Source organism: Nansenia antarctica (assembly GCF_963989245.1).
Source record: "Nansenia antarctica genome assembly, chromosome: 13".
In the NCBI taxonomy this organism is placed as follows: domain Eukaryota; kingdom Metazoa; phylum Chordata; class Actinopteri; order Argentiniformes; family Microstomatidae; genus Nansenia; species Nansenia antarctica.
The window spans coordinates 4,072,657-4,086,409 of record NC_137683.1 but is presented as its reverse complement, the minus strand read 5'-3'; the positions used below and the strand labels follow the sequence as shown (position 1 = coordinate 4,086,409).

Genomic DNA, 13,753 nt, shown 5'->3' with positions numbered 1-13,753 from the left:
ACATTTCAGGAGATGGATGGGGGGAATGGAGAGTTCAGCATTTCTGCTGTAATACCCCTCCCCCTCCTCCTCCATCCTCTACTTCCTGGAACAGTGACCTTTAGCCTGCGCTGTTTGTGGCCCATGATCCTCGGCTCTCACTGCCAAATGCCACAGGCGTAGGAAACGCTCTCAGGAAGCCCCGCTGCAAGGCTACAACACTAGTACAACACTAGTACAACACTAGTACAACACTAGTACAACACTACTACAACACTAGTACAACACTAGTACAACACTAGTACAACACTAGTACAACACTCCTACAACACTAGTACAACACTAGTACAACACCAGTACAACACTACTACAACACTAGTACAACACTAGTACAACACTACTACAACACTAGTACAACACTCCTACAACACTACTACAACACTACTACAACACTACTACAACACTAGTACAACACTAGTACAACACTCCTACAACACTAGTACAACACTACTACAACACTACTACAACACTAGTACAACACTAATACAACACTAGTACAACACCAGTACAAAACTATAACAACACTAGTACAATACTACTACAACACTAGTACAACACTAGTACAACACTACTACAACACTACTACAACACTACTACAACACTACTACAACACTACTACAACACTACTACAACACCAGTACAACACTACTACAACACCAGTACACTACTACAACACCAGTACAACACTACTACAACACTAGTACAATACTACTACAACACTAGTACAACACTACTACAACACTAGTACAACACTAGTACAACACTAGTACAACACTACTACAACACTAGTACAACACTAGTACAACACTACTACAACACTAGTACAACACTACTACAACACTACTACAACACTAGTACAACACTAGTACAACACCAGTACAAAACTATAACAACACTAGTACAATACTACTACAACACTAGTACAACACTACTACAACACTAGTACAACACTACTACAACACTACTACAACACTAGTACAACACTACTACAACACTAGTACAACACTAGTACAACACTAGTACAACACTACTACAACACTAGTACAACACTACTACAACACTACTACAACACTACTACAACACTAGTACAACACCAGTACAAAACTATAACAACACTAGTACAATACTACTACAACACTAGTACAACACTACTACAACACTAGTACAACACTACTACAACACTAGTACAACACTAGTACAACACTACTACAACACTAGTACAACACTAGTACAACACTAGTACAACACTAGTACAACACTAGTACAACACTACTACAACACTAGTACAATACTACTACAACACTAGTACAACACTAGTACAACACCAGTACAACACTAGTACAACACTACTACAACACTAGTACAACACTACTACAACACTAGTACAACACTAGTACAACACTACTACAACACTAGTACAACACTAGTACAACACTACTACAACACTACTACAACACTAGTACAACACTAGTACAACACTAGTACAACACCAGTACAAAACTATAACAACACTACTACAACACTAGTACAACACTAGTACAACACCAGTACAAAACTATAACAACACTAGTACAATACTACTAAAACACTAGTACAACACTACTACAACACTAGTACACCACTAGTACAACACTAGTACAACACCAGTACAAAACTATAACAACACTAGTACAATACTACAACACTAGTACAACACTACTACAACACTAGTACAACACTAGTACAACACCAGTACAACACTACTACAACACTACTACAACACTAGTACAACACTAGTACAACACTACTACAACACTAGTACAACACTACTACAACACTACTACAACACTAGTACAACACTACTACAACACTACTACAACACTAGTACAACACTACTACAACACTACTACAACACCAGTACAACCCTACTACAACCCTACTACAACACTACTACAACACTAGTACAACACTAGTACAACACTACTACAACACTAGTACAACACTACTACAACACTAGTACAACACTACTACAAAACTAGTACAACACTACTACAACACTAGTACAACACTAGTACAACACTACTACAACACTAGTACAACACTAGTACAACACTAGTACAACACTACTACAACACTACTACAACACTACTACAACACTAGTACAACACTAGTACAACACTACTACAACACTACTACAACACTAGTACAACACTAGTACAACACTACTACAACACTAGTACAACACTAGTACAACACTACTACAACACTAGTACAACACTACTACAACACTACTACAACACTAGTAAAACACTACTACAACACTAGTACAACACCAGTACAACACTAGTACAACACTACTACAACACTAGTACAACACTAGTACAACAGGGCTCTGTCAGACAGCACCGACTGGCCCAGCTACAGACCAGATCACATGTTGAACTGAACACAACCACAGCTAGGTTGGAAGAACAAACAAATCACAAAAACACTTTTCTCCACCTATAGGTCTTTATAATAATAATAATAATAATAATAATAATAATAATAATAATAATAATAATAATAATAATAATAATAATAATAATAATACATTGAACTTATATAGCGCTTTTCTAGACACTCAAAGACGCTTTACAAACTGAAATGATTGAGTAGTAAGTAATAATAAAAAGAAACAACAACAGATAAATAAAAGAAAGTATAGGGGTCTAATTAATTTTTAGATGACTCATCTAAATCTAAGTGTCTTTGTAGGACAATCTACTCTGTATACTGCAATTACACCTAGACTTCGGGCGGAGAAGCAGCGAACAAGCAACGCCAGCGTCCTCTCTCGACCGGCATTTTCTTTTTAAAGTGAGTTTTATGTACTAAAGTACAACACTAGTACAACACTAGTACAACACTAGTACAACACCAGTACAAAACTATAACAACACTACTACAACACTAGTACAACACTAGTACAACACCAGTACAAAACTATAACAACACTAGTACAATACTACTAAAACACTAGTACAACACTACTACAACACTAGTACACCACTAGTACAACACTAGTACAACACCAGTACAAAACTATAACAACACTAGTACAATACTACAACACTAGTACAACACTACTACAACACTAGTACAACACTAGTACAACACCAGTACAACACTACTACAACACTACTACAACACTAGTACAACACTAGTACAACACTACTACAACACTAGTACAACACTACTACAACACTACTACAACACTAGTACAACACTACTACAACACTACTACAACACTAGTACAACACTACTACAACACCAGTACAACCCTACTACAACCCTACTACAACACTACTACAACACTAGTACAACACTAGTACAACACTACTACAACACTAGTACAACACTACTACAACACTAGTACAACACTACTACAAAACTAGTACAACACTACTACAACACTAGTACAACACTAGTACAACACTACTACAACACTAGTACAACACTAGTACAACACTAGTACAACACTACTACAACACTACTACAACACTACTACAACACTAGTACAACACTAGTACAACACTACTACAACACTAGTACAACACTAGTACAACACTACTACAACACTAGTACAACACTAGTACAACACTACTACAACACTAGTACAACACTAGTACAACACTAGTACAACACTACTACAACACTAGTACAACACTAGTACAACACTACTACAACACTAGTACAACACTACTACAACACTACTACAACACTAGTACACCACTAGTACAACACTAGTACAACACTAGTAAAACACTACTACAACACTAGTACAACACCAGTACAACACTAGTACAACACTACTACAACACTACTACAACACTAGTACAACACTAGTACAACAGGGCTCTGTCAGACAGCACCGACTGGCCCAGCTACAGACCAGATCACATGTTGAACTGAACACAACCACAGCTAGGTTGGAAGAACAAACAAATCACAAAAACACTTTTCTCCACCTATAGGTCTTTATAATAATAATAATAATAATAATAATAATAATAATAATAATAATAATAATAATAATAATAATAATAATAATACATTGAACTTATATAGCGCTTTTCTAGACACTCAAAGACGCTTTACAAACTGAAATGATTGAGTAGTAAGTAATAATAAAAAGAAACAACAACAGATAAATAAAAGAAAGTATAGGGGTCTAATTAATTTTTAGATGACTCATCTAAATCTAAGTGTCTTTGTAGGACAATCTACTCTGTATACTGCAATTACACCTAGACTTCGGGCGGAGAAGCAGCGAACAAGCAACGCCAGCGTCCTCTCTCGACCGGCATTTTCTTTTTAAAGTGAGTTTTATGGTTCAAATGCATTGATTAGGACATGTGGGAACATTTTTGGACGTACCTCGAAATTGTATTCCCTGTCTATCCTGCTCTGGGAGACCCCCTTGAGGACAATCTTCTCTATGTGCACAGCTGGAGAGAGAACACAGTACAGGACATTATTGGCACACATTAAGAAATAGATCCAAAATAAGTATCGGGCGCCATCTTGGATCCGTTGTTTACTAAATCCAAGGCCACTGTAATGACACAGTAATTCATGGCACGACTCTTTAAAAGGGTACCATATTGATTTTGTTTAGTTACTTGTACAATAGTCATCCAAAACACCTGAAAGAGGCCTTACATGAAACCCTCACCTAACTGTTGCATATTTCCTTACTATGAAACGATTAACTTTTTTGGACTGGAATGACATCGTTTCAAAAGGTAGACGTTTTGTTGTATTGCAGATGGCCGTGACGTGTTTGGAACCCTATGACTGACCTTGTAGGAGGTGTGTGTGTGTGTGTGTGTAGGTGGTGTGTGGGGGGGGGGGGGCTTACCTTCCCTCTGGGCCCTCCTGCTTGCGGGTGTCTGGCCTGTGCGGCGTGCCTGGCCCTGGGCCTGCATCCTGTCTCCCAGGCCGGCCTCCGGGACCGCTGGGGAGAGGTACTCCACTTTCTGGGCCTTGTTATGCTAAGAGACACAAAGGGACAATGAGGAGAGAAAGCTTCTCGACACCACATCTGCACACAGTTGCAATGAAGACCTCCCGTCCAGCCCCCCCCCACACGGGAGGCACCCTTATGAGTCCAAAACACGGCACATCTGTCAGGTGTGGCCTCCCTCAATCACTATTGGCCCTTAATGAAACCTGCCACAGATGGAACTATCTCAGCGGTGCTTTGTCCTTCATGTCCTGTCCTTGATAATGTGGTCTTTGAACACTTGTGGGGGAAACACACGCACAGACACAGACACAGACACACACACGCACAGACACACACGCACAGACACAGACACACACACGCACGCAGACAGACACACACACACACACACACACAGACACAGTCACAGACAAACACACAGACACAGACACACAGACACAGACACACACACACAGACACAGACACACACAGACACAGACACACACACACACACACAGACACACCCACACAGACACACACACACACACACACACACACAAACACAGACACAGACACACACGCACAGACACACACACACACACACACGTACGCACGCACACAGACACAGACGCACAGACACACACAGAAACACACACACAGACACAGACACACACACACACACACAGACACACACACACAGACACACACCATGTGTGTGGCAGCAGAGAGGCGGTCAGGGCTCTGGTACCATTAGCTGGTCCAAGGCAGAGCAGACTAACACAGTGTGACAGTTATCCCTCCCTAGCTGAAGGTCATCCGCTTGTTAAGTCTGACGTCAAAAGTGACGTTTAGCCATTTCCGAGTCCAAACCAGAAATTCCCCGCACCAGAGTACCTGTGAACTACAGCGGTAGAATGACAGTTTAATCGTTTTTTAGACTGGGATCTATTCATACAACAAGGGACACAGCACTTTCCCGTTTTCTCCATATTGTCAGGGTATTTGAGCCTCGGAAAAGCTCTATATAACTATAATTTATTATTATTATTATTTCGGCATTTCGAAGACAGCGCCTCAGCCAACGTTGGACCCGGAAACACGTCACGACTTAACAAGCGGATAGTAACACACACACACACACACACACACACACACACACACACACACGCGCACACACACATATATCACTAGGCAACATGTCATGTAAAATGAGAGAGGTAAAGGTCCTATGTCTTATTTCAGTTAAAGACTGGCAATGCCACTTATGTTGCTCCAATAATAAAGTAAGCCATGTAACCACGTTCATGCCTCTCTCCTTCCCACTCTGTTGTGATCTGACATAGTCCAGGAGCCCTGGCCTACACATGGTCCCTCTGATTTAATTTGGCATTAACCAGACATCTGCTGCAGTGTGGAATCACTAAGATGAGCTCATGGGATATTTATGGCACAAGTGGACATTTGGGTTGGGTGGTTTTACGCCTATAGGTCTTTATAATAATTAGGGATGCTCCGATTTATCGGCCACCGATTTAAATCGGCCGATTTCACTCCAAATGACTCGATCGGTGATCGGCAAAAATGGCCGATCGCAAAAACCGATTATTATTTATTTATTTATTTTCCTGGGGAAGACAGATAACTGAACAGAAAACATAGGAGGATGTAACAGTATGTAAACCATGAAGGCCACGTTTATGATGTCTTTTATACAGCCATATCACTGACTTGGGCTTCAGGCCCTAACTGGGTGATAGGCCAGACTTTTACTATGCCATAAAAATGGGTCTGCGTTTGCTTGGTGCCTAATGGATCAAAACTTTTGTCTAAAAAGCAAAAAATATGTAGGCTATCCAGTCAGTAGGCCTACAGTTATGTATTTAAAAAAAAAATCGGTATCGGTATCGGTATCGGTTGATCTTGAGGAAAAATATCGGTGATCGGTATCGGCCCCAAAAATCCAGATCGGAGCATCCCTAATAATAATAATAATAATACATTGAACTTATATAGTGCTTTTCTAGACACTCAAAGACACTTTACAAACTGAAAAGATCGAGTGGTAAAATAAAAAGAAACCCCCCCTAAAAATATATAAGAAAGTATAGGGGTCTAATTAATTTTTGGATGACTAAATCTAAATCTAAGTGTCTTTGTAGGACAATCTACTGCATTTACACCTAGACTTCGGTGAAGCAGCGAACAAGCAACGCCATCTATCATATCTATACATCATATCATATTATAATTTTTTGATTACTAAATCTAAGTCTAGGTGTCTTTGTAGGACAATCTACTCTGTATACTGCAATTACACCTAGACTTCGGTGAAGTCGCGAACAAGCAACGCCAGCGTCCTCTCTCCACCGGTGTCAGTGTATTAGTGATTGATTGATGCCATGTTGGAGAGGGGGGTCCCTCCATGTTTCCTATACATTGCACACAGCTCACCTCAGACACCCCAACACCACAACTAACATCTTAACCCTCTTAGGTAAATATGTGACCTCCTCCGTGACCTCTGTATTTAGCCAAATCCTACCTATGGTTATAGAGGTGAATTTCACTAGTAGGTCACAAGAGCATACACTGTCATTGAATGCAGCACTTTCAAGGTGTCAGAGCAACTTTGCCGTTAACTTCAACTTAAAACCTGCCCGAGCTACATAGTCTCGACTCTGTAACGTCAACACGTTGCTTCATAGTCTGTAACGTCAACACGTAGCTTCATAGTCTGTAACGTCAACACGCTGCTTCATAGTCTGTAACGTCAACACGTTGCTTCATAGTCTGTAACGTCAACACGTTGCTTCCAGAGCTCCATAGTCTGTAACGTCAACACGTTGCTTCCAGTGCTACATAGTCTGTAACGTCAACACGTTGCTTCCAGTGCTACATAGTCTGTAACGTCAACACGTTGCTTCCAGAGCTACATAGTCTGTAACGTCAACACGTTGCTTCCAGAGCTACATAGTCTGTAACGTCAACACGTTGCTTCATAGTCTGTAACGTCAACACGTTGCTTCATAGTCTGTAATGTCAACACGTTGCTTCATAGTCTGTAACGTCAACACGTTGCTTCATAGTCTGTAACGTCAACACGTTGCTTCCAGAGCTACATAGTCTGTAACGTCAACACGTTGCTACATAGTCTGTAACGTCAACACGTTGCTTCATAGTCTGTAACGTCAACACGTTGCTTCCAGAGCTCCGTCGTCTGTAACGTCAACACGTTGCTTCCAGTGCTACATAGTCTGTAACGTCAACACGTTGCTTCCAGTGCTACATAGTCTGTAACGTCAACACGTTGCTTCCAGAGCTACATAGTCTGTAACGTCAACACGTTGCTTCCAGAGCTACATAGTCTGTAACGTCAACACGTTGCTTCCAGAGCTACATAGTCTGTAACGTCAACACGTTGCTTCATAGTCTGTAACGTCAACACGTTGCTTCATAGTCTGTAACGTCAACACGTTGCTTCCAGAGCTACATAGTCTGTAACGTCAACACGTTGCTACATAGTCTGTAACGTCAACACGTTGCTACATAGTCTGTAACGTCAACACGTTGCTCCATAGTCTGTAACGTCAATACGTTGCTACATAGTCTGTAACGTCAACACGTTGCTTCATAGTCTGTAACGTCAACACGTTGCTTCATAGTCTGTAACGTCAACACGTAGCTTCATAGTCTGTAACATCAACACGTTGCTTCATAGTCTGTAACGTCAACACGTTGCTCCATAGTCTGTAACGTCAATACGTTGCTACATAGTCTGTAACGTCAACACGTTGCTTCATAGTCTGTAACGTCAACACGTTGCTTCATAGTCTGTAACGTCAACACGTAGCTTCATAGTCTGTAACATCAACACGTTGCTTCATAGTCTGTAACATCAACACGTTGCTTCATAGTCTGTAACGTCAACACGTTGCTACATAGTCTGTAACGTCAACAAGTTGCTACTAGGGCTGGGTTCAAAAAATCGATTTCCCGATTCTGAATCGATCTTCATTAAATGAGCGATTATCGATTCATAAATCCCGAGATCGATCTTTCTTTTTTTTTTTTTTTTGCTTGCAGCTTCAACCCGCAACGAGATCTCGTGGCCAGATCTCGCGCTACAATAATTTATCAAATTAACGTGAGGTCAACGTGAGGTCTCAACACTAAAATCTAAAAACATGGCGATGGCAGGGACACTCAAGTCACCACCAGGCTTAAAGTCAGATGTCTGGGTGCATTTTGGATTTTAAAAATGTGACGATAGAGATGAGCTGGACAAAAGCAAAGTCATATGTAAATAAAAAGTACATTCATGTAACTGCTTTGGAGTCAATTCATTGATATGTTTAACAATGCTACATGTTATAGGGTTCCTTGAACCATTTATAGCATTAGTTCGGAGAATCTCTTTCATTCAAGCAAAAAATGTATATTGTAACTAGATCGAATCGGAATCGAATCGAATCGAATCGTGAATCGAATCGAATCGGGAGCTGTGAATCGGAATCGAATCGTTTTGGGAAATCAGTGGCGATACCCAGCCCTAGTTGCTACATACGTAGTCTGTAACGTCAACACGTTGCTTCCAGAGCTACATAGTCTGTAACGTCAACACGTTGCTTCCAGAGCTACATAGTCTGTAACGTCAACACGTAGCTTCATAGTCTGTAACGTCAACACGTTGCTTCATAGTCTGTAACGTCAACACGTTGCTTCATAGTCTGTAACGTCAACACGTTGCTTCATAGTCTGTAACGTCAACACGTTGCTACATAGTCTGTAACGTCAACACGTTGCTACATAGTCTGTAACGTCAACACGTTGCTACATAGTCTGTAACGTCAACACGTTGCTTCATAGTCTGTAACGTCAACACGTTGCTTCATAGTCTGTAACATCAACACGTTGCTTCATAGTCTGTAACGTCAACACGTTGCTTCCAGAGCTCCATAGTCTGTAACGTCAACACGTTGCTTCCAGAGCTCCATAGTCTGTAACGTCAACACGTTGCTTCCAGTGCTACATAGTCTGTAACGTCAACACGTTGCTTCCAGAGCTACATAGTCTGTAACGTCAACACGTTGCTTCCAGTGCTACATAGTCTGTAACGTCAACACGTTGCTTCCAGTGCTACATAGTCTGTAACGTCAACACGTTGCTTCCAGTGCTACATAGTCTGTAACGTCAACACGTTGCTTCAGTGCTGCCCTGTCCTGCGTTTGATCACACTCCCATATGGCTCTTCCATTCTTCCTTTTCTAATGTTTGTGCATGGCAGTTGCACTGCTCTGTCTATATATTTATATTTATTAAATATATATATACCTTATACCGTAATGCCATGCACGACATGATCATGTCTTTTGCACAATGCCACTATTTAAGCTAGTTACCAGTAGGCTAGATGCCAAACTACATTTACATTTAGAAAAAAAAATCTAATCTAATCTAAATGAATGCAGTATGCGTTTTGGGCTTTGCACAGTGCCAAGAAAGCAACATATGATTTGGTTTGTGTGGATGTCTGAGGTGTCTCCCTCCTCAAAACAGACAACAAGGACGCCTCCCTCCTCAACACAGAGAACAAGGACGCCTCTGCCGTCTTCAAAACCAAACCCTGCCTCGGCCAGAAATATGCAAATTGAATCATTTCCATAATCGACATCAATGATTGCAAAGACCAATCGTTGCATCTCTCTCTCGCTCTCAAAAAACAACAGCCTACTGGTGCCTACAACCTACTGGAAGCTGGTTTTGGATAAAGGCATCTGCTAAATGCCAAACATGTCAATGTAGATGTACTCACTACTAAGGACTGCTAAGTACAGAAATGAACTATTCAAACACAGACCGCCATATTCTTGTTGCCAAATGTATTTATTTTTTATAATAAGTGTATTATGATCATATGAGACCCCAAGCTCATTTCACATAGGGGGTCTATTAGGATCTGATGGAAGCAGCGTATGTCTATAAAGTGGCTCTGCCTCATTATCCATCTCTTATCTCCTTCATCTGTACTCTTCTAAAATGACCAGACGGCTCATTCCATAGATAAGGGTGACAGGTAGGACTTCTGGTTGTGGACGTCTTAGCATGTCAGTGGTATTGACAAGACACATTATTGGTTTTAATGACATCAAGGTATACAGGGTTAGGGTTAGGGTACATACAGTCAGGGACGCTTTAAGGGGGGGCTAGCTGGGGCGGTGGCACAGGGCCTCGCGCTTTGGAGGGCCTCGCGTGAGGCAGGGTAAAACAAAAAATAATCGCCACCTGCAGGAGTAAGATGTCTTTTTTTTTATGCCTCAGCCCGCTGTTTAATGTGGCCAGGGTAAGCATGCTTACCAGCCAATCAGTAGTTCTTTCATTCCGATAAGAGCTACTGATTGGCTCTCATCACTTTCAAGTTCACTTAACATTTCACCTTACTTTCTCTCGCCCGGCAGAATAGCGTATGTTAGCTAGCTCAAACGATCTAAATAATAATAATCAATAAGGATAACTTGCTTGATTTTGTGAATATGGACATTACTATAAGCGACATAAAGGGATTTCGTAGACTGGACTGGACTGGAAAAACAGAACTACTGGCTAAAGGCCGCCCGAAGCCACCGCTCACCGATCTTCACACCCAGAAAGGGAGAGTCGCTAGGGGCTACAGCAAGCCTGGTATGAGCGGTTTATATGATTTATATGATTCGCGAGGCTGGTGGCGATCTGTGCTTGTTTATATGGTTTGAGTACTGCTGTGCTGCTGGTTATGGCTTCTTATTTAAGACTTCCTCTGCTTTTACCTTTGAATGTAGGCCTGTGCCGTTGTGTTTGGAGAGAGCTGCTTAATCAATCGCTGAGATAGGCCTAATGTCGCTGTCCGTGCCAGTGGTTCTGGACCAAAAGTGTTTGAGAGAGAAAGAGAGGGAGGGTTTGTGATGTGATGTCAAGTGCCTGACAAAAGTGTGAAAAGAAAGTGTGTTGTGAGCAGTGATGCCGGTAACGCGTTACTAAGTAACGCGTTACTCTAATCTGAATACTTTTCCCAGTAACGAGTATTCTAACGCGATACTATTTCCAAATCAGTAATCGGATTAAAGTTACTTATTCAAGTGGCTGTGCGTTACTATTGCGTTACTACCTCATAACTTGGGCTAAATGCAGTATTTCTTTGTAATGTTCGATAGTAAACAAACATTTCTCGCGTCTTGGGGAGTGACGTCAGTGCTCACGTTTTCAACACGAGGTTACTATGGAAGGCCATGCCCGCAAAAAACGGCTCTCGACTATCGCGAGATTGCAGCAGAATCGCTCACGTGTATCACCACGCTGATTGCACAGTGTAAACAGAAGCGTAGCCTACACAATGGAGCGAGAACAGAGATATGCGTTAAATAGCTGGAAATATAAGGATTATTCTGAGTTTGTGTCAGCAAAGGATGACAAGAACATAAATGTTGATCATTGATAAACTCAGACTCACCCAGTTTAGGATTAGGATTATATTAGGATCATATCTGAATGGTCAGGGTAGGTTTTAGGTTTTGTGAAACCACTCCTTGCTAGTTACTGTTAAATAAAGATTATATTTATTTTATTGTTTAAAAACAAGTATTTATGTTGGGTGAGGCAAAGAAAGACTCTTTATTTTGTTGTTTTAAGTTATTGTTTAAAGTTTAATTATGTAATTTAAGTTACTGTTAAAATAAAGTGAGTTTTGGCAAAACCAGTTTTCATTTTTATGTTGCGGGGGGGGGGGGGGGGGGGTCGGGTGCCTAGGCAGCTGCCAATAGTAACTAAAAAAGTAACTAGTAATCTAACTTAGTTACTTTTAAAATCAAGTAATCAGTAAAGTAACTAGATTACTTTTTAAAGGAGTAATCAGTAATCAGTAATCAGAATACTTTTTCAAAGTAACTGTGGCAACACTGGTTGTGAGTTTACTATGGAGGATGGAAACGGTGTGTGGGGTGTGTGTGGGGTGTTGTGCGTGTGCGATGTTGAAACTGGACTTGTAGATTTCAGCAGGTTGGCTACATGAAAAGATCTTGGTTAAAAAAAGATTGAACAATGAGCACCCCTGATATAGTCGAAACTGGCAACAGTTTTTTTTTTTTTGGTAATCTGATCACAACGTGACACTACAGTTTATTAGCGGGTTCTAGGGCATCAACATTGCATTTCCTTGAAACTGCGTTCACTGATAGCGTGTATTATTATTATGTGTAATTATGTGTATTTCTATATCTTATGCTTACCCAATCTAAAAGCTCACGGCACGTGCCTGGTGTCGCGCGGTTATAATAGTAGCCTACATCATTATAAAAGGCCTCGCAAATCTGACTTCGCACAGGGCCTCGCATATCTCCCAAGCGGCCCTGCATACAGTAGCAACATCCCAACATTAAATAATGAATCAATTGATTTGGAAAACTATGCTTAAAGCTTCCTTATGCTTGGTGTCTTCACAGACTTGGGAAAATCATGTGACATCACATTTTCTACATTTGCATGGCAGTATCATGCATCTTCATAATGTAGGCTAAACCAGGATGTGAAATGTTCACTGGTCATCACATACTGTCATTCAGCTAAGGGTTTTATGAATGTAAATCTCTACAAAGCGAGCTTGTGTGATGACCCATGCCATGCAACAATAGTAGGGATGCACAATATTATCGGCGCCGATATTTATCGGCCCGATATTGGGAAATTAATGTTATTATGTGGGAGTTGCAACAAGGAGAC

General features: G+C 40.9%; 1 protein-coding gene across 1 annotated transcript in view; it reads right to left on the bottom strand.

Moving 5' to 3' along the window:
• zcchc2 (zinc finger, CCHC domain containing 2) overlaps window positions 1-13,753 on the bottom strand; it is a gene marked incomplete at its 5' end in the record, with an annotated part of 120,942 nt that overhangs the window by 78,569 nt on the left and 28,620 nt on the right. Inside the window, 2 exons of the mRNA XM_080544538.1 lie at window positions 4,438-4,508; window positions 4,922-5,054. Of these exons, the coding sequence (XP_080400664.1) occupies window positions 4,438-4,508; window positions 4,922-5,054 (204 nt within the window). The remainder of the gene's footprint in view (window positions 1-4,437; window positions 4,509-4,921; window positions 5,055-13,753) is intronic.